Genomic DNA, 22,041 nt, shown 5'->3' with positions numbered 1-22,041 from the left:
TTCCTCCATCGTGTTGGAGACCTTTAGACCTTTAGCCATCGTCATTCCAAAAGAGCCAACCACGCTGCAGTAGTTACCACATCTATTGGGAGCAGCAGCCAGGGGGACTCCGCACGTTCCCCCATAAGCTGCACATGCGGGCTCTTGTCCACATGGCCATCCTCCGTGTGGGTCTTCAGCCTTGGCAGCTCACTCCCGGAGTCTGGGGTGCCGTTCTGGTGACTGTGTCTCGGGGCCCGTGTGTGTGTGTGTGTGTGTCCGTGAGCTCACCCTGCTCGCGAGCGTCTGGGTCAGGCTGCATTTTTCCCTCTCAGGCTCCTGAGGGCGAGTCTCAGCCCATGACCGAGGTGGATCTCTTCATCTCTACCCAGAGAATCAAAGTGCTGAACGCCGACACACAGGTAAGAGCGCCCTGGCTCTAGGGATTGCAATGCCTGCTGCCAGGCCGGGCTGGGGCCTCTTTTCCTAAAGCTCAGTGGGAAAACGGAAGCACAGAAGTTGTTGATGATTCGCGAAAGTTCTCAACACGGACAGACGAGCCGGTAAGGAGATTTTGTTTAAAATCACACGTCCAAGGAAACAAACAGCAACCATGCCTTCTAGATTTTAACTTCCCCAAAGTGTTGTAAAGTATATGGGATTTCTTGCTGCTTTTCACCTGCTCTTGCTTAGCCAGGGAAACACCCCCAGGCCTGGTCCAGCTGCTGGGTCTTTGCAGCGAGCTCCACGGGTGGACCACAGCGTGCTGGGCTGCAGATGGGCAGGCTCTCCTGTGGGTGACTGGTCGCTGCTCCAGCCTCACCGCCCTCTCCTCTCCCTCCTCCTCCCAGGAGACCATGATGGACCACCCTCTGAGGACCATTTCCTACATCGCGGACATCGGGAACATCGTCGTGCTGATGGCCCGCCGGCGGGTGCCCCGCTCCAACTCCCAGGAGCACGTGGAGGCCTCCCACCCGTCCCAGGATGGCAAAAGACAGTACAAGATGATCTGCCACGTCTTTGAGTCTGAGGACGTAAGGGTGGCTTCCCCTGCGCTTCCACCCGGAGACCTGGGCAGCCGCGGGGTGGTCACATTCCCTCAATCTCTCAGCACCTGAACCTTTCTAATTCATCATATGTTAAGGAGTGTGTTTATTGAGCACCTGCTGTGCTAGGGCTGGAAGGTTGAATCAGAAGGTGGAAAGGGAACAGAAGTAAGTAAATGTACACACTCCAAGGTGAGGCAGTGGGGAGTGGGACGTGGGAGAATAGGACAGAATCGGGAGAGAGAGGCGGGGCCATGTCACACTGAGCAGCAGAGTCCTCTCGCGAGAACGTCACATTTGAACAGAGACCTGCATAAAGTGAGGATGAGACAAGAGCAAGTGCTAAGGCCCCGAGGCAGGGGCCGGCTGCATTGGTCTGGGGAAGCAAAAGGAGGCCACGAGCTGCAGAGCTTGGGATAGGGGGAGCGGGGAGGGGAGGACCCGATCCATCCCATGGGAGCCTGGGCCGGTCTCACTGGAGCACTGGGGCATTTGGGGAAGGACTCATCTTCGTTGTGCAGGACTGTGCTGTGGTCCACGAGGAAGCTGTCACCCTCCCCCCCTTCCCATCAGATGGCAGGGACATCACACACACACACACCCAAGTACAGTCCTGTGTCACCTCCAGTCTCGGGGCGATGAGATCGGTGGGGAAAATGAGCTGACCACAGGGCCATGCTTGGATCACTGGCGTTGTCACCAGACCTGCCAGTGAGGCCACCAGGCTTCAGCCTGCATGGGCACCAGTGCTGCTCCCTGCCCCGCACAGGGCTGCCGCTGCAGGGTGTTTAAGAAAGGCACATCCCCATCCCCACCCCGGCACCAGGCCAGTCCTGGTGACTGCCCATCTCCCCTCCCCCGCCACAGCAGCAGCAGCTCTGCTTCACACTGGGAGCAGAGAGCCTCATCCACTTGGAAGGAAATTGCCGTGGTAGCCTTGGCGCCTGTAAAGAGCCCATTTTTCTCCAGTAGTGAGTTCATCGAGCTGTAGTCAAGTGCTTTCCTCCAGAAAGGTAGGGGCGGGAGCAGGCCTGCTTCTCCCCAGGGAAGCGGAGCCACACTGGCTGCGCTGCCAGCATCATGGTCCTTCCTGGGCTGCTGCTCCGGAAAGCAGCCCAGGACAAGGAGCTTGCCGTGCCGCCTCCTGCCGCTCTCCCTGCTGTTCCTTTAACACTGACACAAGCCGGGAGAAGCCTGCGCTGCCTGTGTTTCTCAGAAAGCTCCCGAAGAATAAAAGAAGAGAATCGTGTGCCTCCTGTGGGGGTGCATGCGCAGTGGGAGTGAGGGCGGCTCACCATGCTGAAGGGTCCCTGTGGGACCCTCTGCCACCTCCACCCGGCCCGGAGCGCGTAGGGAGGGGCTCTGTGTTCCTTCTGGTTCTTCTGGGTCGGTGGCAGAAGAATGGAGAAGCAAGAGCTAAGCCAAGAGCAGACCCAGATGTCTTCCCCTGGCCTCCAGTCGAGCATGGACAAAGCACAGGGGCTCCAGAAAGGGGACAGTGGGCTTGGGTCCTGCCTCCACGACCAGGCCGTGCAGCCGTTGGGCCCGGGGATGACAGCGCCTCCTCACTGGGCTGCTGTGACTGAGGGCCTACGCCACAGCCCATAACACTTGCAGCCAGCGTGATTGCCTGGGGCTTCCGGCATGGGGTCGTAAGGCAGGGCCTGGTCACACTCCTAGGTGGGCACTTCCTAGTTCTTCTTCCCATGCCTGTGTCCGCGGAAGCCTTGCTCCCCTCCAGTTTCACAGCAGGGAGGAGCGTGCAGATTCTGGGTGTGGCCTGTGAAGTCACCACATTCTGGGAGTAAGAAAAACAAAGCATTTTCTTTTCCCAGGGATGGCCATGCAGAAAATTCTAGAATTATTGTTAATGCGTTGCTGGTACCAGCAGTTAGAGGGCAGTGAGAGCTGGCTGGAGGCCAGGACTGCGTGTGTTGAAAGCATCACTCAGAGACCTCTGGTTTTGTTTTTGTGCCCATCAGAACTTCACAGGGAGGCTGTCCCATGTGGTGGAGGGAGGGGGGGGCTCTGCCTTCAGCCCCATCACCGCCTGAGGGAATGTGGAGCCTGTGTTTCCGGGAGTGTGCAGTGGGGCCTAGTGACACAGATCTGCTACTCCAAAGTCTAAAAGTTACAGGAGGGAGGAAAAAGGGGTTTTTACAGCCAGTCAGCTTATAAACCTGGCGCATGTGCACAGCCGCGTGGCAGTGTCGAGCGTCTGTCCCACTTTCCGTGAAGGTTAGCCCTTTTACTACAGAAATGTTATCGTGGTCAGCCATGGGGTCCTAGCACAGACCCTAAAGGAGCCACTTGGCCACGTCTGGTGTAGGCACCCCATCGCCCAGGAGGAGCTGTGGACCAGTCACAGCAGCACCCATTGCAGAAGTGACGTGAAGGTTCACGTGATGCTCCTTGGGAAATGCTTAGTGCAGTGTAGGCTCAGCTGCTGTCGGCCAGTTAACAGTGTTGCTTTACTAACGCAGGGAGAGCTTTCAAATCACAGAGCAGGACAAAGAACAGCGAAGGCCACGTCCTCCTCTCGAGAGCTCTGTGACCTTCAGCAGGTTCCCCTGTGGCCCTGGGCCTCAGGCTCCTGCCCTGCAAAGCGCAGGATTGCACTGGAGGAGGGTTCTCAGCTTTGTGCACCCCAGGGTGGCACCAGAGGAGGGTTCTCAGCTCTGTGCACCCCAGGGTGGCACCGGAGGAGGGTTCCCAGCTCTGTGCACCCCAGGGTGGCACCGGAGGAGGGTTCCCAGCTCTGTGCACCCCAGGGTGGCACCGGAGGAGGGTTCTCAGCTCTGTGCACTCCAGGGTGGCACCGGAGGAGGGTTTTCAGCTCTGTGCACCCCAGGGTGGCCAAACACTGCCACACAGCTGTGCACACACACCAGGTTTATAAGCCAACCAACTACAAAAGCCCCTTGTTCCTTCCGTAGCTTTTACACTTTGGAGCTGTGGATCTGTGTCACTCAGCTCCATGGGACCCAACACTTTTTTTCCCCTACAAGAACTATTTTCCCATACCCCACTAGCATCCTGAAGTAGAATTTATAGATTAATATAATCTCCTCCCCCCCTTTTGAAAAACTGTTGACCAAATGAAGATAATGCAAAGGAGAAAGGAAAGCAAGCAGAAACAGCCCTACCACAGTATGTAAGTGCTGGGGCCCGTCCATCTCAAAAGGCATCAGGATACAGTCGGATGCTTACACCTACCTGATGAATAAGTTCTGATGTAAAGGAACACAGGATTTGGCAGAATACTTGATACTGCAGCTAGAGGACTAAATATGAGGTAGATATGGAAGCCTGAAGAGTGACCAGGCAGAACAGGGCAATGCAGGCTGTCAGGGGTGGGACTTGTGCCTCAGATGCCATGACCAGCATTGATGCTGACGATTTTCCATACTCCTGCTTCCAAGTGTTGGACAGAGAAAACACGACTTCCCTCAGCTTACAGTCTTACCCATGAAACATTCAGTGTGTCTAAGACCCATGAATGAAAGTGTTTGTGTTTTACATAAGTGACAGTTGAGTCCTGGACTCAGATGGTTAGCAGCAGGGGGTGGTGCATGGACAGGAACGTCAGTGGGATACTGGAAAATCCTCCAGAATGTAGAATGACTCCTCCTGTGGGACGATGATAGCTGTCATCATCGAAACATCCCCCACAGTTGTGCAAGTGGCCCCCGGGGGGCAGTGGTGCCCTCGTGTAGAACCGCTGGCTTCCCTGACATCAGGGAGGACCAGAGACCCGGGGCTACAGTGCACAGCACTGATGGCCATCTGTTCCCCTGGCTGCTGTTGCAGGCCCAGCTGATTGCACAGTCCATCGGGCAGGCATTCAGTGTGGCGTACCAGGAGTTCCTCAGGGCCAATGGCATCAACCCTGAAGACCTCAGCCAGAAGGAGTACAGCGACCTGCTCAACACCCAGGACATGTACAACGACGACCTGATCCACTTCTCCAAGTCAGAAAACTGCAAAGACGTAGGTGCTCTCCCAAAGCTGTGCACCAGGCCGGGTCAACCACGGGAAGAGAGGGTGGCGGGAGGGCAGGGCTGCCCTACTGCAGGGGTGAAGGCACTGGAGGGGAACGTGTGGTATCTACAGCCCACTGGGAAGGGGCTTGCTCCCACCTCTGGCTCCCCTTCATGGGCCCCGTTACTAACTGTCGTGAACGGTGTAGACAGAGGCAGCAGATCCTCTGCTCCTGCATTCACAGAAGTTTTGGGTGGGTTCCAGAGGCAGATAGGACCTGAACAAAGCCCACAATCCACCAAAGGCGCCAAAAAAGTCCAGTGATGGTGCCAGGTACCAGCAGTAGCCAAGGTCAGCTGCCAAGGCAGCAGTTTATTCTAGTAGATGAGACACCCACATCTTACTGGAGTGCCTGGATGTGACACCCAGCTCCTGACTCCAGCTTCCTGCTAATACAGACCCTCAGAGGCAGCAGGGATGGCTCAAGTAATTGGGTCCCTGCCACCCACAAGGGAAACCTGGATGGAGTCCTGGCTCTGGCCTGGCGCCATAAGAAGCATTTGGGAAGTAAACCAGCACAAGAGAGTTCTGTCTCTCTCTCAAGTAAAATTTGTAAAGAATGCCAACTGCAGTTGGCCAAACATAGCAGGTCGTGGGTTTCAGATGACAAATTCTGTGCTTCCCAGGGCTTCAGGCCAGGCTCTCCAGTAACATCTGAACAAAGTTGGGCCACCCATGCCATTCCAGGGATCTCTTGGAGCCCAACGGGACAAGCACAGAGCTGGCCAGAGTAACGGGACAGAAGCCCAGAGGTCAGAAAGCTCTGTGCTTGAGGCATTAGGAGGGGCAGCTCGGCTGGAGCAGGAGGTGGGTGCAGCACAGGAGGAGAGACCAGCCCGAGGTCCGAGCCAGCACCGGAGAGGCTGCAAGTCCAGCCGAAGGGGTTGGACCCTATCTGATAGCTGGAAAGGGCCTTTAATGAGAAAAGGATCTTTGACGTGCATGGGTGTCGTAGGTTCCCCAGAAGCAGGGCATGAGATGGGGACTCTACCTCAAGAGGTTTGTTGTGGAGCTTAGGAGACAATGGGGCCTGTGCAGCAGAATGCTGGGTGCTGAGCAATGGGGTGAGCTCGCTGGGCACACATGTCCTCTGGCCAACGCATGCAGAGCCACAGGCTACAGGCTAGACCTGGCCCACCTTGGGAAAGGAGCGCTGGCAGGTCCTAGTACCCTGACTGCTCACTGGCCGACCTTGGGCAGGGGGTGGAGTCATTTGCTGGCAGTGCTGTAACCAAGCACCTAGCCTGGGGGCTTCAGCTGTCTCATGGTTCTGCAGGCTGAAGTTTAAGGTCAGGGTGCCATGAGATCGTCCCTCCGGGGCTGTGAGGGAGGATCTGTCCCGAGCCTCCGTCTGCAGCTTGCAGATGCGATCTTCCCTCTCCAAATGTGTCTATCCAGAGTGCATCCGGGGAGACTGGATGCATGACCTCATTCAACCTCACTCACCTCTGTGAAGACCTCGCCTCCAAGACAGTCACAGCCTGGGGATCAGGACTTGGGCATAGGAGCTTGGAGGGGACACCGTTCAAGGGGTGCCAAGGTGCTTCTCTCCTCGGGCTGAGGATGGTTCTCCAAGGACGGGGCCACCCATGAACTTCAGCAGCTAGGGGGCAGGGTCACCTGCCTGTGAAAGGGACTTTTTCAGGCCCCAGTAGACAAGAGGCTACTTGAAAAAGTCCATGCTCAGTGGGGTTAAAAGATAGGTTTATTTGGGTGTAGAAAATTTTGAAATCCATGCATTCTTTATATATTTATATAAAATGCATATCTTATATATATATAAAGTATAATACGTACTTTCTGTGACCCGTCTAAAGCCCCCCCGCGCATGCGCACTTGGTTGGAAGTGTCCACGAAGGGCCTTACCTGCTATGGCATCTCTGCCAACCTCCCAGACTGGAGGTGTCAGCACTCACTCCTCTCTCCTCTGCCCTGCCCATGAGGGACACAAGGACAGCACACACCGTTTGCACTCCCAGCCTTTGGATTGTGACAATTTCAATGCCCCGCCCCTTTCCTCAGCTTTCTCCTTGCACAGAGGCATTTCTGTAATGCGCATTCATTTACCTTTAACTCAAGAACTGTCAGTGGCGGAGGAACTCTGGGAAGCACTGCGGGCCCAGGGAGGCTGTGGGTAGAACCCGAGAGCTATTTCTCGAAAACAGAAACACGAGGCCGAGGCAACCCCCACCCCTGCTGACGGAACTGCACTTCCCACCCCGGGGACAGCAGGCACAAAAACATGCAGACACTTGTCAGCCCACCCCCGTGGCTGCGTCCAGGCAAGACTGCTTATGTGAAACAGGTGCACTGCGCAGAACAGAACGGGCCTGTGTAAGTGCCATGGACGCAGAGAAGATGAATTGCCCCCGGGCAGGAGCCAGCAGTAAACGCCTGTGTTCAGTGGAGAGGGGAAATGGGAGCAGCAGCGGTCCCTGCCTCTGCCCCCGCTGTTGCCGCTTGGGGCTGTCTAAGGCTCTCCCCTCCTTTCAGGTTTTCATCGAGAAGCAGAAAGGAGAAATCCTGGGTGTGGTGATTGTGGAGTCCGGCTGGGGCTCCATCCTGCCAACCGTGATCATAGCCAACATGATGCACGGGGGCCCCGCCGAGAAGTCAGGGAAGCTGAACATCGGGGACCAGATCATGTCTATCAACGGCACCAGCCTGGTGGGCCTGCCGCTCTCCACCTGCCAGAGCATCATTAAGGTACCTGGGCATGGGGGAAGGCAGCTGCCGCTGCAGGCCTGAAATAGCATGCAGTGTGACTGACAGCCAGTCCTCCATACTCATACACATACTGCAAGAACCAGGCATCGAGGAAGACGCCAACATAAAAAGCATGAACTCGCTCTCAGGCAGTGTGTCATCAAGGTGCTATCTGCAGATTCCTCATTGGAACCATGTGTAGATCAGGGGTAGTAACTGGAGTCACATATCACCACTGTCCAGTGCTGTGCCCATCACAGGCATCACCAATCAATCACAGCATTCTCTAGGCCCACATTCAGCCATGACAGAATTTCCCTCAGCTCAGTACCCCCACTTAGAGTCAGATGATTGGCCATCCCGGTTATAATCATGGAAATGCCTCAAGTGTAACGACACGTGGTGCAGGTGACAGTGTCCCTGCCACGGCCTGTGGATGGCAGTCCACATGTGTCATGGCCATGAGAGAAAGGAACTGTTAGAATCTGCGTGTTCCTTACAGCCAAATATAATTACATGGGTTGAACCTAAACTGGTGCTACCATGTAAGACTGAGAAGAGTCACTTAAGAGAAAAATAAGATGTGACTATTTGAGGGAAAGAGGTCAGATTTTCTTCTTGGAAAATCTGTAGCCCTTCAAGCACATTGGTCCTTGTTGATGGCATGGCCAAGGTGACCAAGAACATTCCTTCTGCACCACACCACCAGGGAACCCAGTAGCTCTGCTCTGAGCACGGTGGTACCGTGGCAGCCTGAGACCCCACTGCTTTCTCAGCCTCACAAGGGCTTCTTGGAAGACTGTTGGCTAGAACCTAGCTCTGCGAGAGGAGGGGAGGGGTGGAGAGAACAGGGCAGAGGGAATGCCTCCTACGGCAGTCATTCTGAGCAAAAGAAAATCGCAGATGCCAACGTCCTCGGGAAAGGCTGGGGGTGGGAGGCAAAGGTGGGCAGAGAGGACACAGGGATGGTGCCTCTTTGGTTTTAATGAAACCGGATAGATACCAATCCTGCATAGCATCCTCTCCCCGGGAAAGGAGTCATCTCCTTTGGCCTCTTTTAGTTTGTTAAATCCTCAGATTTACCTCTTGCTTACTGCACAGTCATGCCTTGCATAACAACAGGGCTACATCCTGAGAAACGCTGCTTTGGGCAGCTCTGGTGCTGGGTGAGCGGCACCGACTGCACTCAGGCACACCCGCATGGTCTAAGTCAGCAGCTCAGCGTGGCCTCCTGGTGCAGGCAGGAGATGCGGGGAAGACAAAACACACAGGTCTCCTGCTGGTGTGACCTGGTGAACTGTTGCCACCTTTAATAAGTAAACACAGTCAGCCTTTTTGTTCTAAGTAGGAGGATACTTGAAAGATAAAAGTAAATATATAACCAGTAACAGTCATTTATTATCAAGCATTATGTACTGTAACAACTGGCAGTGCGTTTGATATTTGTTTTACACTGACCATAACACGTCACATTTACATCACCATAAACACACGAGGAAGGCACTGCGGGACTTCGCAGCGCATTATAATTTCATGGGACGCCCCCTTCTACATGCTGTCCATCACTGGCCCAAAGTTGCTGCCTGGAACCGGACTACGCGTAATAAGATCAGAACGTGGAGATTCAGAGAGCTGGGAAGAATGACGCACGCGTGGGGAGGATAATTACGTCACTGAAGGGTTCAGTGGGCCCCAGGAACTCAGAGGCGAAAAGCTGGGAGCCTTTTGAGAGAGAAATGTTGTATCATCATGTGCAAGCCGATGTGGTGGCAGAAAAGATAGCAGATTGGTCTTGAGTCCAGGGTGGAGGTCGGGTTTTCAGCCTGGCCTGAGAGCGAGGGCGTCATGTCTCCATGGCAGCACGGAGAGGCAAAGAGTGGCAGGAGTGGTCCATACTGGGTGTCTCTCTCACATAAGTGAGTTGCTTATTAAACACAGCCATGGTATGCAGAAATCACCCAAGGGGCTGAGGGCCCAGCGGCACAGCACATAGCAGCCTTGTCCCAGGAGTTTGGTCTGGCAGGAGGACATGAGGGGGCCAACAGCCATGGTGACTGAAGGCCATGTACCAGACCCCACTCTACAAATGCACCCAGATCAGCTCACTGAGCACTCAAGGCAGCCTTCTGCAGAGCAGTTATGCCCATTATACATGTTGGAAAACTGAGGCACAGAAAGATGATTGCATAGCTGGCCAGTGGTAGAGCCAGGTCACTCAGCTCCCAGGACGTTCTGCCTCCAATATGGAGTTATCCCAGTGAGGGCGTCTGCTGCACTGGATCCGAGGCCAGGCCCTGGGGTGGCTGAGGGGACAATCCTCAGCTGGGGGTGATCTTGCAGAGCAGGTGGGCACTGCTTGGGGAAGCGCCCTGCAGGAGGAGGTGCTACTGGCATCTCATGGGTAGAGCTAAGGCTGCTGCCCAACATCCTGCAGCGCCCAGCACAGAAACGAGCCCCTGCGGCCAAGAAGTGTATCCAGCCCCAGACATCTGTAGCTCGGAAGTCGTAAACCCCAGCTTCACGGTGTGTGCAGGAGGAAATCCGAGGCAGGCAAGCAATCAGGGAGCAAGGGAGCTCGGTGGGGTTTCTCTGAATCTGGGAAGGTTTGGGAGAGGGGCACAGTGGAATGGAGGTTTATGCTCACCCCTGTAACTCGTATATTGAAATTTAAACTTGCAGCAGCAGTATGTGGGAGGGGGGGCTTGGAGGGGAAGTCATGAAGGAAGGACCCTCATTAATGAGATTAGGGTCCCTACAGGAAGGACCCCAGAGAGCTCTCTGGCCATCTGTCCACTCAGTAAGGCCACAGCAAGAAATCCTCTGTCCACAGCCCAGAACTTGGCTTCCACAGCTGTGAGAGACAGGTTTGTGTCATTTGCAAGCCATTGAGTCTGTGCGACTTTGTCAGGGTGGCCGCAGCAAAGAGGAGGGGGTGACTTGAGTAGAGGAGGGGCAGCAAGCCACGCCCCTTGCCCCCCCCCCCAGACAGCAGTCCACAAGGAGGGCAACCAATGCCAGGCACAGACGCCTCACCCCAGAGCCCAGAGGCACACAGGGCTTGCTGGGGCCCACAGCTGGCAAGCGAGTCCCATGCTCCGCTCCACTCCTCCCTGCAACTCAGCAAAGGATGTGGCACACAGAGCAGAGGAGCGAGGCTGCGAGGCCTGGGCCTGCCCAGAGGCCCCACAGAGCCAGGCAGGCTCCCGAGGCGAATCAGGAGGGGAACTTCCAGCCTGCGAGCCATATGAGGCCTGTGAAGTCATTTGGTCTGGCCCTGCGAAGGCAGATTTGGGGGGAATCGAAACCCAGTGCATCTATAGCTGATGATCTTGTGTGGCCCACGAGTGATGCTATAAATATCCAAATGGCCCTTGGCAGGAACAAAGGTTCCCCTCCATGGCATCTGAAGTAGTGCAAAGCCATGTGGTGATGAAAAAGGCATAGACCGATGAAGAGGGAGAGTGAGAAAATCAGCACGTCCCTGGCCACCCTCAGCCAAGGGACCTTGGCAGGGCAGACCCTAGTGAGAACACAGCTGAACTTCTCAGTGCCCAGTACAGCCCTGGCGTGGGCCGCCCTGCTGACAACCGCTGGAATTGCATGTATCCAGGGCCGCCTGTCAGATGGCTACTAAGTCCTCTAAGCACACAGCCCTCTCTGCGTGCACCTGGCCAGGGGCTCTGTGCTGGCCTCGCCCCCTTGGGTCTGCTGGGCACATGAGGGGCTCTGTCAAGTCCACATGTTCTGCGTGGGTCAGGCTCTTGGTGGGGACTTGAGCCAGCGCTGCTCTTCCTAATTAGTATTTCTCCAACCTCTGGGAGTCACCTGGGCACACAGGCAGGTGCAGATTCCCTGATCTGGGTGGTGCAGGCATGCTCAGTGGGCTCCCAGGGCTTGTCTGCAGGCCACAGTTCAAGGCACAAGGTTGTCCAAAGCAGTGGGTGCTGCTTCTTGCCACTGGAATGCATGTTGACCTTCCCACCCTCACCCGCAGCTTGCAGGAAATAGAATCTATTTCTAGAGTTACAGGTAGCAAAGTGTCCTTTACCTTTCCCTAGCACTTATTTTCCCCGTGGTAACTCATTCCTGGAGCATCACTGCTGCAGGTGCCACCTGTTAGAGCCTGCTCTGCTCAGCCATCGCCTCCACGGTCCTGCCCTCTGGATCTCTGTCCTCTCTCAAACTGGAGCACTGCTTCCCTCTCCTTCCTCGGATCCTCTCTCGGGGCTGCAGCCCTGTTGCTATGGAGACCATTCTAGCTTCCTTCTCCCCCTGCCCCGCCTCTCCCTTCCCACCCTATTTGCTTCATTTGCTGCACCGATCCACTGTCACCATGGGGATGGAATGACCATTTATTTAATTGGCACTCCAATCCCATGGCAGCTCAGAAACCCAAGTTCACGGGAGCCGGCCTGAAACATGATCGGGAATGCAGAGCCAGCACCCAGCCTGCCTGTTCTAGTGCCGCCTCTCCGTGCCTTGCCGTCACTTCCCACAATCTTGAGATTCTCTCGCTGATGCAGCCTCTCAAACCAGTTCACCTAAAAGAGCCCACCTGAGAAGACTGACAGCTCCAGCTAGCACTAAGAACTCGGGGCAGTTCTCTTGCTTTTCAGTGTGTTCTGTGAGGTTTTGTGTATCACACGAGCATACCTGAAGGCTCCCAGTGGTACACGGATGTGAACTTTCCAGGCAGGTAGCTTGGTCTGAAGGGTTGTCACCCTAACTAGTGGCTCCTATCTTCAGTGTTTGTAGCTCTCGTTTGCTACAAGTTTCTGGTCTCTCCATGATGGCAGAGAAGGAGAGACGAGAAGGGACTGAAGCCCCCACTGGCTGCTGTGTGCCTGCAGTCTCCACCCCCAGACCCCCGAGCTCCAGGACAGGGCTCACTCCACCCAGCCCCATAGCTAACACATCTCTTGGTACACAGCAACAGAGCAGTAAGAGTTAAGTACAGGAGAAAAAGGACATACTCGCAGTGGGGACAGAGATGGGGGTGCTTCAGAAGGCTAACAGAAAAATGAAACTTAAATATTTGGGGGCAAAACAAAACTGCAATCCATGCATAGTTTTCTTTAAGGTAATACACATTTTCTGTCAACTTTTTCAAGTCCTCTCATGTATTTAGGGGCTGATTAGGAGAAAATGCAGTGGGTTCTGAAAACCAAGAGAGATGGGATTGATCATAGCCGAACGTGAACCTCAGAGAGTCGATTGATAGCTCTGTGCCTCAGTTTCCTCTTCTTTAAATGGGGATCATTACAGCTGCCAGCTCCTGGTCAGTGCTCAGTGACAGGCAGTTATTACCGTGCTCCCGCTGTTTTCGTCATCAGATGGCTCTGATGTGACAGTGATGGTAAGGGTGCTCAGACCAGGGGGTGGCTGTGCAGGGGTCAGGCTGTGGAGCCCCTGGTCCCACCAGCTGTCCACCAGCCAGCAGACCCACCCCAGCATTGCTAGCGCCTGCTGTCATGGAGCACAGGCCATAGGTGTGAGTGGTCTTTAACATCTTTGGGCCTGATCATCCCTTGGAAAAAAATTGCATCGTGCCTTCTGCAATGCCATCTCCAACACTTTTCAAAACTGAGGGTGCATCAGGAGTACCTGGAGGGCTCCTTAGTGCAAATTGTCTGGTCCACCTGGTGCATTCCAGCAGTCTAGAGCAGATCCCACAACTAATTTCTAATGAGGGGGCAGGTGCTGCTGTTGTGGGGTCCTCCCTAGGACAACCACTGGCATATTCTAGCAAAGCCAGAGGAAACACAGCCCCTACCTACCCCTCAGTCTAAAGCAGATCCTTGTTACTTAGAAGGGCTATGGGGCACTTGTGCCCCTGAGCGCACTCAGTTCGACCGCTGCTGCCAGTCCCATTTGCACAGACCCTGGGTCACACTGCTGAAGGAGGTAGAGGCCTAAGCAGGGGACACACAGTCCCAGCCCTGACACTGAAGAGCCCCTGGACAAGGCAGGCGTCGTGTACACGTCTGTCAAACATGAAGCGTCAGTCCTGACCTGCCCCAGAAAAAGGCTTCGCAGGCTGGAAAAGAAGTGACTTCCAGTCCAGCTCTCTGCTATGGCCCGGGAGTGCAATGGAGGATGGCCCAAGTACTTGGGCCCTGCACCCCATGGGAGACCAGGAGAAGCATCTGGCTCCTGCCATTGGATCAGCGCGGTGCGCCGGCCGCAACGCGCCAGCCGCGGCAACCATTGGAGGGTGAACCAACGGCAAAGGAAGACCTTCCTCTCTGTCTCTCTCTCTCACTGTCCACTCTGCCTGTTAAAAAAAAAAAAAAGTGACAAGGAGTGGCGGTCCATAGTGGCTGTGGAACTAGCACGTTGCTATTTATAAAATACCAAGCAAACTGGCCACCTTCGCACATGCCTTCCCTGGGCCCTGCTTTCCACCTGCCCTGCCGTCTCCAGGGATGCCACAGACATGGACAGCCCGGAGCTCACCACCTCCCTGCCCCCCCCCCCCACTGCTCTCTGAACACAGGTTGCCTGCCCACCTGCACAGTGCCAGCTTTTAGGAACAGCTTCTCCCCTTTCCCCTTCCCTTTTGGAGGAGGGGGACTTGCACAGTTTCTCCATCAGCCAGCTTTGCTACATGAGCATCCAGTTGGACAGGCATGTCCCATTCAAATGCCATGATCTGCTCTGCATGGATTCTAGAAACCAGACCGGGGCATCAGGGCTGCCAGCCACAAGGAATGAGGGAAGGAGGTCTTCCATCCCCTGGTTCACTCCGCAAGTGGCTGCAATGGCCAGGGCTGGGCCAAGCTAAAGGCAGGAGCCAGGAGCTTCTTCTGGGTCACCCAGGTGCAAAGCAGAGGCCCAAGCACTGGGCCCATCCTCCACTGTTTGCCCTGGCACATTAGCAGAGGCTGGACCCAGGAGCAGCTAGGACTCAAACCCCTGCTCCTATAGGAAGTGTGCATCACAGGTGGTGGCACAGGGAGCTGGGCCACAGTGCCAGTGCCACTCCCACCCTGGCCTCTTTTGTCCACGACACCAGCTTCTCTTCTAGCTCAGTTCTGATGTTACCAAGGACCACGGAACCATATACCACCTGCCAGTCACCTTTCTTCTTCCCTGGGCAGCAGCACCCATCCTGTAGCCCCCACTGCTCTCCCAGGAAGGTGCACACGTGAGCTGTGGAAACACTGACACTGGGGAAGCGGGGTGTTGGGACGGGAGAAAAGCAGCCCTGGGAATCGGGCCTTGCCCTGCCCCAGACAAGCGTGGCTAGGAGTTGGCCTTTCAGGGACAAAGCCCCTGGCCCCCTGATCTGTCGCCACCATGAGAGCACGTGTGCACCCGACACACCTAAGCCAAGTGGCACAGTTGTCCTCCTCGTTGCCCAGGGACCGCTACTGTCAGATACCTGGCACATCAGTGCATTGCCCAAAACAAAGCCAGCACCCTTCAGAAACACACCTGTGCCGGGTGAGCGGACCCCACCTCAAACCTGCGTCTTCCGCCTCTGGGACTGAAAAGCCCAGTGGGGAGTGGGAGCAGGTGGACGCCCCCTGAAGGGGGAGGAGGGCTCGCATGGGCATCTCTCTGCCTTCGGTGCTGGCCACTCCGGTGGCGGTGACCCTACCCGCCGTATCTCATTCACGTTGAAGGGCTTAAAGAACCAGTCCCGAGTGAAGCTGAACATCGTGCGATGTCCGCCGGTGACCACCGTGTTAATCCGCAGACCGGACCTCCGCTACCAACTGGGTTTCAGCGTGCAGAACGGAATCGTAAGTGCCACCCCGCCACCTCTCCCAGAACAGTGGCCGAGTAAAGGTAACGCGGCCTTGGGAAACTCGGGGGAGGAAGGGGACCTGGGAACCAAGGCCAAGCTGGGCCCCCCCCACCCACCCACCCCCCCACCCCCCCCCACCCACCCACCCACCCCCCCACCCGCTCCAGGAGAGAAGGGCTCTGCCCCGGAGCTCAGGCTTCCAAACCCAGGGTCTCTGGGGTAGGGCTGGCCTCCCAGCTGCCAACTGCAGAGAGTGGGGACAGACAGGGTCCTTCTGCCCCTGGCTACACTTGAAGCCCTGCAGAGCTGCCACAGCTCCCAAGCCTGGGGGGGGGGGGTGTCATAGAGCTTCCCAGGTGGCCAGCCCCAGACTCGCTATAGGTAATGCTTAGCTGTGCCATGGCCAGGCGCCTTTGTAACCTCCATCAGCACTTTGGGAGTAAAAGGGGGTATTTTTATCACTTGGCTCAGTTGAAACAATTTGTCTATTTTAAAAAATGTAAAACAGACATAACCTAGCATTTCCAGTTTGAGCCTTTTTCTATTTATTTATTTGAGAGATAGAGTTACAGGCAGAGAGGAGGAGAGACAGCGAGAAAGATCTTCCATCTGCTGGTTCACTCCCTAAATGGCTGCAATGGCCAGAGCTGGGCCTCCCACGCAGGTGCAGGGGTCCAAACACTTGGGCCATCTTCCACTGCTTTCCCAGGCCATAGCAGAGAGCTGGATCGGAAGAGGAACAGCTGAGACTTGAAGCGCACCACAGGAAGGAGCTTTAATTGCTACCACAACAGCACCGGCCCCTGGCCATTTTTGAGTGCACAATCCAGTGGCATGAAATTCACCCAGGGTGAATGTGTGTGTGTGCCGCCACCCCAACTGTCTGCTTTCCTCATCCCAAAAGAAACGTGGTACCCAGACCCCCTCTCTCATCCTGCTTTCCTCCTTCTGGACTCAGTACCGCAGGGCTCTGGACAAAATCTGTTTGTCTGAAAACTTCCATCTGAGGGTGTTGGGCACTCCCTCCTTCTCAGCGTCCATCCTTCCAGAATGAAGACCTCTATTCTGTTTCCTTAACTTCCAATTAAGAATCCCATGTGAAGAAAGCATTTGTTCTAGCAGTTATGACACTGGTCACAATGCCTGCGGTCCCATATCAGAGCACCTGGGTCCGATTCTGAGCTCCAGTTCCCAGTTCCAGCTTCCTGCCAGTGCAGACCCTGGGAGGTGGCAGGTGATGGCTCAAGTGACTGGCTTCCTGCCTCCCATGGGGAGGACATGGATTGAGCTCCCAGCTCCTGCTTCTGGCATTGGGGGCCTTTGGGGAGCGATTCAGCATATGGGAGCATGCTCTTGCTGCCTCTCAAATAGTTTCTTTCCAAATAAGAGTCCTCAGTGATTAAAATTTTATTCAAAGTTAGTTTAAGGTTAAGAGGTACCTTCTGGAGCTGTTAAATATCCAGCCCAATTCCCTTTGTTCCCTGCCTCTGAGAACCCTGGTCTGCCCGTCAGAAGAGGAGCTAGGAATGCTCCCTAGAGTTGTCACCTGATGCCATTTTTCATCTGTGTACACTTACTTGCTTGCTGTGTTCATATCTGAATAATGTTGCTGGTTGTGCAGGTATTAACAGAGTTGTTATGTAACATGCACAGTACACCAAGGTCCTGCATTTTACCTGACGTCCTCTGGGGCACTGACGGGCCCACGTACTGCAGGCACCCAACACACGTTTGCTACAGGATGGTTCTGGCACTCTGGTCTGCCTCGGCTTTTAAATCAACATGCAGCCTGGAATGCAAAGTCAACTCAGGAATTCCCTCTCTTCTGGGAGAACTCAGGTCGCCTTGTGCATAAGCTGGGGGTGGGTGCATGCCCCTGTAGCCGCCGCTGCCCACTGCAGGGCCTGGGGGCACTTGCACCCTTGCAAAAAACAAACAAAAACACCCCCCTGTGGTTTCAGCACCAAGTGAATTTGAGCAAAGGTTGCTGGATTGGCAGGGCCTCAATGGGCCTCTGCCACCAGCTAGCCCCACTAGGGAATGCAGAGTGGGATTCCCGCCCCACGTTGTCTAATTCAACCACAACCCTGAGAAACAGGCTGCTGGCACTCAGGAGCTCCCTGTGGGAGCCCCGCCGTGACTTTTTTAATAAAATAATAGATATATAGATGTAGATATAAAAACATAAAACAGACACAATGCAAGCGGACGTGGCCATGTGCTTAATCTTGGGTCCCTAATGCCAGGGAAAGCACTGACCCCACCCCCATCCGGCACCCAGGGTGCTCGCCACCTGTCTGTGCGGGGGGGGGGGGGGGGGGCGGGGGACGGGACTCTCCAGTTTGGCAGGGAAGGCCTGAGGGCTGGGGAGGGGACAGCCTGAAGTGGCATCGCAGGTGCCTCCACCTGCCCCACCCCCAATCCCCGGCCTCCTGTCGCCTCCCACAAGAGCGTAAAGCATGACATTAAGGCTTTGGTGAAAGGGACGAGGGCCCACCACCGGGCCAGACGGGACACACGGAGCCAGGACCCCCGCCACAGCTGTCCAACTCATCTGTCACAGCCCAGAACCAGGCCAGGGCTGCACTCTACCCCACCCCCCTGCAGGGGCATGGCCCTTGGCCAAGCCACAAGCAGGGTCTGTGAAAGGCAATGTGTTAGGGGGCCCCAGAAAAACCACCTGCAGAGAGAGCAAGCGGGGGCGGGGGGGGCAGCCTGCCCTGGGGGAGGAGGAAGATGGTGGGGGTGTGGGTGCTGGGCAGCAGGGCTCAGCCTGGCCAAGGGCGCAAAGACACAGACCAGCAGGCCCCAGCTCTGCCTCACACGGGGCCGGGGAGGGCCTTGTCCCAGAGCAGATGAGTGGCTGGCCGGACAAGCAGAGGGTGAGGGGACCAACTCTGGAGGCTTGGGCGTTCCCTCCTGCTGCTTCGGCCATGCCAGGCTGGGCAGCCCCCTCTCCCTGGGGGAGTGGAGTGGGCGGGGCAGAGAAGGGGGTGGGGCCCCTGTCCAGTGGAAACACGGCAGGTGGGTGGCAGTTCTCACACCGAGATCTCGTAGGTGGTCCCACCCATGCTGGACACTTTCTTAACCAGCGTGTGCCGGGCAGGGCTGGTGGAGGGCCCCGGGGGGCCTCAGTGTGTGTGGAACCCTGGGGTGTGCCACATTCTTTGTGTGCACCATGTGCATGAGGGAGCCCTGTGCAACCACAGAGGCTCCCTTCCCATGAAGAGAAACTAAGAGACTCAAGTGTGCAGAGCCAGAGCAGGCAGGGGTCGGGGCTCCTCTCCCCCCATGGTTGCCTGAGGTGTGACTGGGCCTTTGGCCTCGGCAGATCTGCAGCCTCATGCGAGGGGGAATAGCTGAGCGTGGGGGCGTCCGCGTGGGACATCGGATCATTGAGATCAACGGGCAGAGCGTCGTGGCCACCCCCCACGAGAAGATCGTCCACGTCCTCTCCAGTGCTGTGGGCGAGGTAGGGCTGGGAGGTGGGGGGAATCGCTCGGAACCCAGAAAACCTTTCCCAGTCCTATCCCACCCTGAACCATCCCCAACACCCACAATTCCCCCTGGCCAGCGGTCATCTGAGCTGCTCCTGCCTCCACCTTCTCTGGCCATGTCACCTGCCATCAACATTCAGACGTGCATTGCTTTGCTCTGGGGCTGCCCGGGGGTCTCCATTTTTCCCAGTCACCCCAACGTGTTCTTGGAAGAAGGAGCGGGCTCACTGTCCCGGGCCCAAGACTGGCCTTGCTCTGCCTGCCGCAGGGGAAAGGGAGGCGAGAGCTGAATGGCGCAGCCCTTCTCCCTCCTTCAGTGGTTCCTGGCGAGCACGAGCACAAGCGCGCGCCGGGGGGGGGGGGGGGGGGGGGGGCACCGCTGCAGGTGCTCCTTGTTCATTTCCCAGCAACCCTGGATTGCGGAGAAAGCCTCGGAGTCCAATCCTCCTGGAGGCCACACGGGGACAGGAGGGTGGGGCACTGCAGACCCCCTGTGGGGACGGGCACCGCCCCTGGCCACCGCTCTGCTAACGCGTGCTCTGTGCCCCCAGATCCACATGAAGACGATGCCGGCCGCCATGTACAGGCTGCTGACGGCCCAGGAGCAGCCGGTCTACATCTGAGCGCGCCCGCCTCCGCGGCGGCCTGCATGGAAGACTGTCCTCACCGTGGTTGTGTTTCTTGTGCCGCATCCGTGTGTCCGCTGAGACTTCCCCTCCCACGCCGGGCATTCGGTCTGCCACAGCGAGAGGAGACCCCGCCAGGACCTCTGGGCACTCTCTCTCCCTCTCTCTCTCTCCAGTCTGCATTTTCTTTTAATCCCAGGGAACTTTCCTTTGTGCTCCCGTGAGGACAGAGAACAGCGAGCGTCCACCTGGGTCCACCCGAAGACATCCGGGGTTCCTGAGGTGGCCGTCACTGCCCAAGAGGGACCCGTCCTCCCTGGGAACAGTGAGGAGAGGCTGAGCCAGCAGTGCCTAAGACCCCGTCACTGATCTCAGCTTGGCTGCCATCCGTTTATGGGATGCGGCCCTAAGGGGGTTCGGGGAGGGGGGCAGCACATACCCCTGATGTCACGCACTGGCTGCCACCTAGGGGCACACCCCAGTGTTATTTCCACCCAGGATTTCTGAGCCAATCGCAAACCTCTCCTGTCGCTATTATGTCTTTTCTAATCTGGCCCATCCCGCCCAAAGATGAGAGAAATTGCAGCCTTGGACGAAGCCACCAGGGTGTGGAGGAGAGTGGGGCCATTTGTGGGGTGTCCCAAGCTTTGCCAGGTTGCCAGGAGATGGCCAGCCATTGGATAATCATGGGCAGGTAGGATCTGCCTGGTCTCCTCTACACAGGTAGCCCTCCCTTGCTGAGCGCCCTCCCCTCCTCCCACTCATCCCCCCCTGACCAGCAGGGTCTCTGGGAGGGGGGGCCTTTCTGTTGCTCAGAGTGTCCTCCTGCTGGCCTCCCCTTGTCACTCCCGACACACCCACCCAACCCAGGAAGTCTGAGAGGGAGAAGTGGGTCCCTTGGAAGAAGAGATCCTGGCCCTTGCAGGAGCAAGCTGCTGCTCTGTTCCGGACCACCAGGCGAGATGTGAGCGTTGAAAGACCAGAACAGCACATGCGCCACAAAATTAAGGGCACAGTGGTGACCTCGGGCTATGCCTCAGAATCCCCAAATATGTCCCAGAAGCATTGCCTGGCTGCCGTGGAATCCGTGTGTTGTTTCTGGCTTCCGCTCACATCTGCGCAGGGCTTTTAGTCCTCCTCGTATTTGGAGCCAGTTCTCGCTTTTTCCTGGTCCAAAGAGCATTCTGTGGTCCTGTGGGCTGTGTGCTTCAGTTTTGTTTTTCATTCCTGACCTCAGTGGAGACAGGGGAAGAGAAAGGAGTATATTTTGTAGTATTACCAGAGTCCCTGTTCTCTGCGCCCAGGGTTTGTACATTGTGTCTGTAGAAACAGGAATTCAGTAAGCATCCGTGGGCTAGGAAGCATTTATAAAGGGAACAGAGGCATTTCAGGGAGGGAAGACGGGAGTTAGCAAGATTCGGCAGGACAGGGCTCTGTGGCTTGTCCTGCGTCAGGCTGCCTTCAGCGATTCTTGCATAGGATCAGGGAAGCCCAGTGCTACAGAGGAATGAGTAGCTCCGTGCCAGCACTGCCCTGATGTCCTGTGTGGGAAGGGGCTGCTGTGCCTCCAGGGAGCCCTCCCGGTTGGAGCCAGGGGAGCCAGGAGTGGGGTGACCCAGGACCCTGACGCTGCTGGGAGACAGCCCGAAGCAGAGCCAGGTCTCAGTTTGCCTCTGGGGGAATCAGGAAACAGCAGGGTGTCTGGTAATGTTAGCTACTAAAGAGCCATCAGGTCAGCCACCCCCACAACCCCCACCTCCGGCCAGAGAGGGGCAGTGGGCAGAAAGGAAGGGAGGGGACGGGGCAGGGGTGCCGCAAGCATCAGGAGCCCTGTGCGCCCCGGCAGCCACTTGGATGGAGTCGCGAGGCCCGCCCACCATTGGTCAGGGACAGGAGCTGGCCAGCACGACCCTCTACAACCCCCTAGTAACTGAAGTATTTCACCTCACAGAGAGAAGAGAGAAAATAACTTCTATTCCTATTACACAGAAGTCCTGGTGACTGAGAGGTGCAGAGAGCGAGCACGCACCAGCTCTGTAAGCTGTGCTGGAGGACTAGCATTTGCGCATAGGGTTTGTGTGGGTAAGGGGCTCCTCAGGCCCCGCCTCCCCGGAGCAGGCCGGCAGCTGGAGCTGGGTGCAGGCTCACGCTCTCCCTCCTCCCCTGCTCGTGTGGGAGGCAGGCAGCGGGCTCCAGTGCTCGACTGAGGAGGAGCCTGACGCTTAAGCGCCAGTCACTCCGTTCCCAAAGTCCCACGAGAAGTGGCAGTCTGTCTGCCCTGTCCCCTCCCGATATGCATAGTTATATATGTAAATATGTCCCTACCCTGGCTCACAGGGAAGTCCACGTGGAGAGCACCTTCCCCTCACCCTGCCTCTGCCTTCCCCCCT

At 56.5% G+C, this 22,041-nt stretch overlaps 1 protein-coding gene across 1 annotated transcript in view; it reads left to right on the top strand.

Annotated features, from left to right (window-relative positions):
* The window catches only part of APBA1 (amyloid beta precursor protein binding family A member 1), a 220,331-nt gene extending 198,587 nt beyond the window's left edge, over positions 1–21,744 (top strand). The window contains exons 7-13 of the mRNA XM_062208389.1: positions 315–401; positions 831–1,016; positions 4,839–5,018; positions 7,563–7,775; positions 15,404–15,523; positions 18,860–19,000; positions 19,577–21,744. Coding sequence (XP_062064373.1) covers positions 315–401; positions 831–1,016; positions 4,839–5,018; positions 7,563–7,775; positions 15,404–15,523; positions 18,860–19,000; positions 19,577–19,648 — 999 coding nt within the window. The 3' untranslated portion in view covers positions 19,649–21,744. The remainder of the gene's footprint in view (positions 1–314; positions 402–830; positions 1,017–4,838; positions 5,019–7,562; positions 7,776–15,403; positions 15,524–18,859; positions 19,001–19,576) is intronic.
* The last annotated feature ends 297 nt before the right edge of the window (positions 21,745–22,041 follow it).

This window comes from Lepus europaeus, chromosome 12, assembly GCF_033115175.1.
Source record: "Lepus europaeus isolate LE1 chromosome 12, mLepTim1.pri, whole genome shotgun sequence".
Lineage (NCBI taxonomy): Eukaryota > Metazoa > Chordata > Mammalia > Lagomorpha > Leporidae > Lepus > Lepus europaeus.
This window is presented reverse-complemented; position numbering and strand designations above follow the sequence as displayed.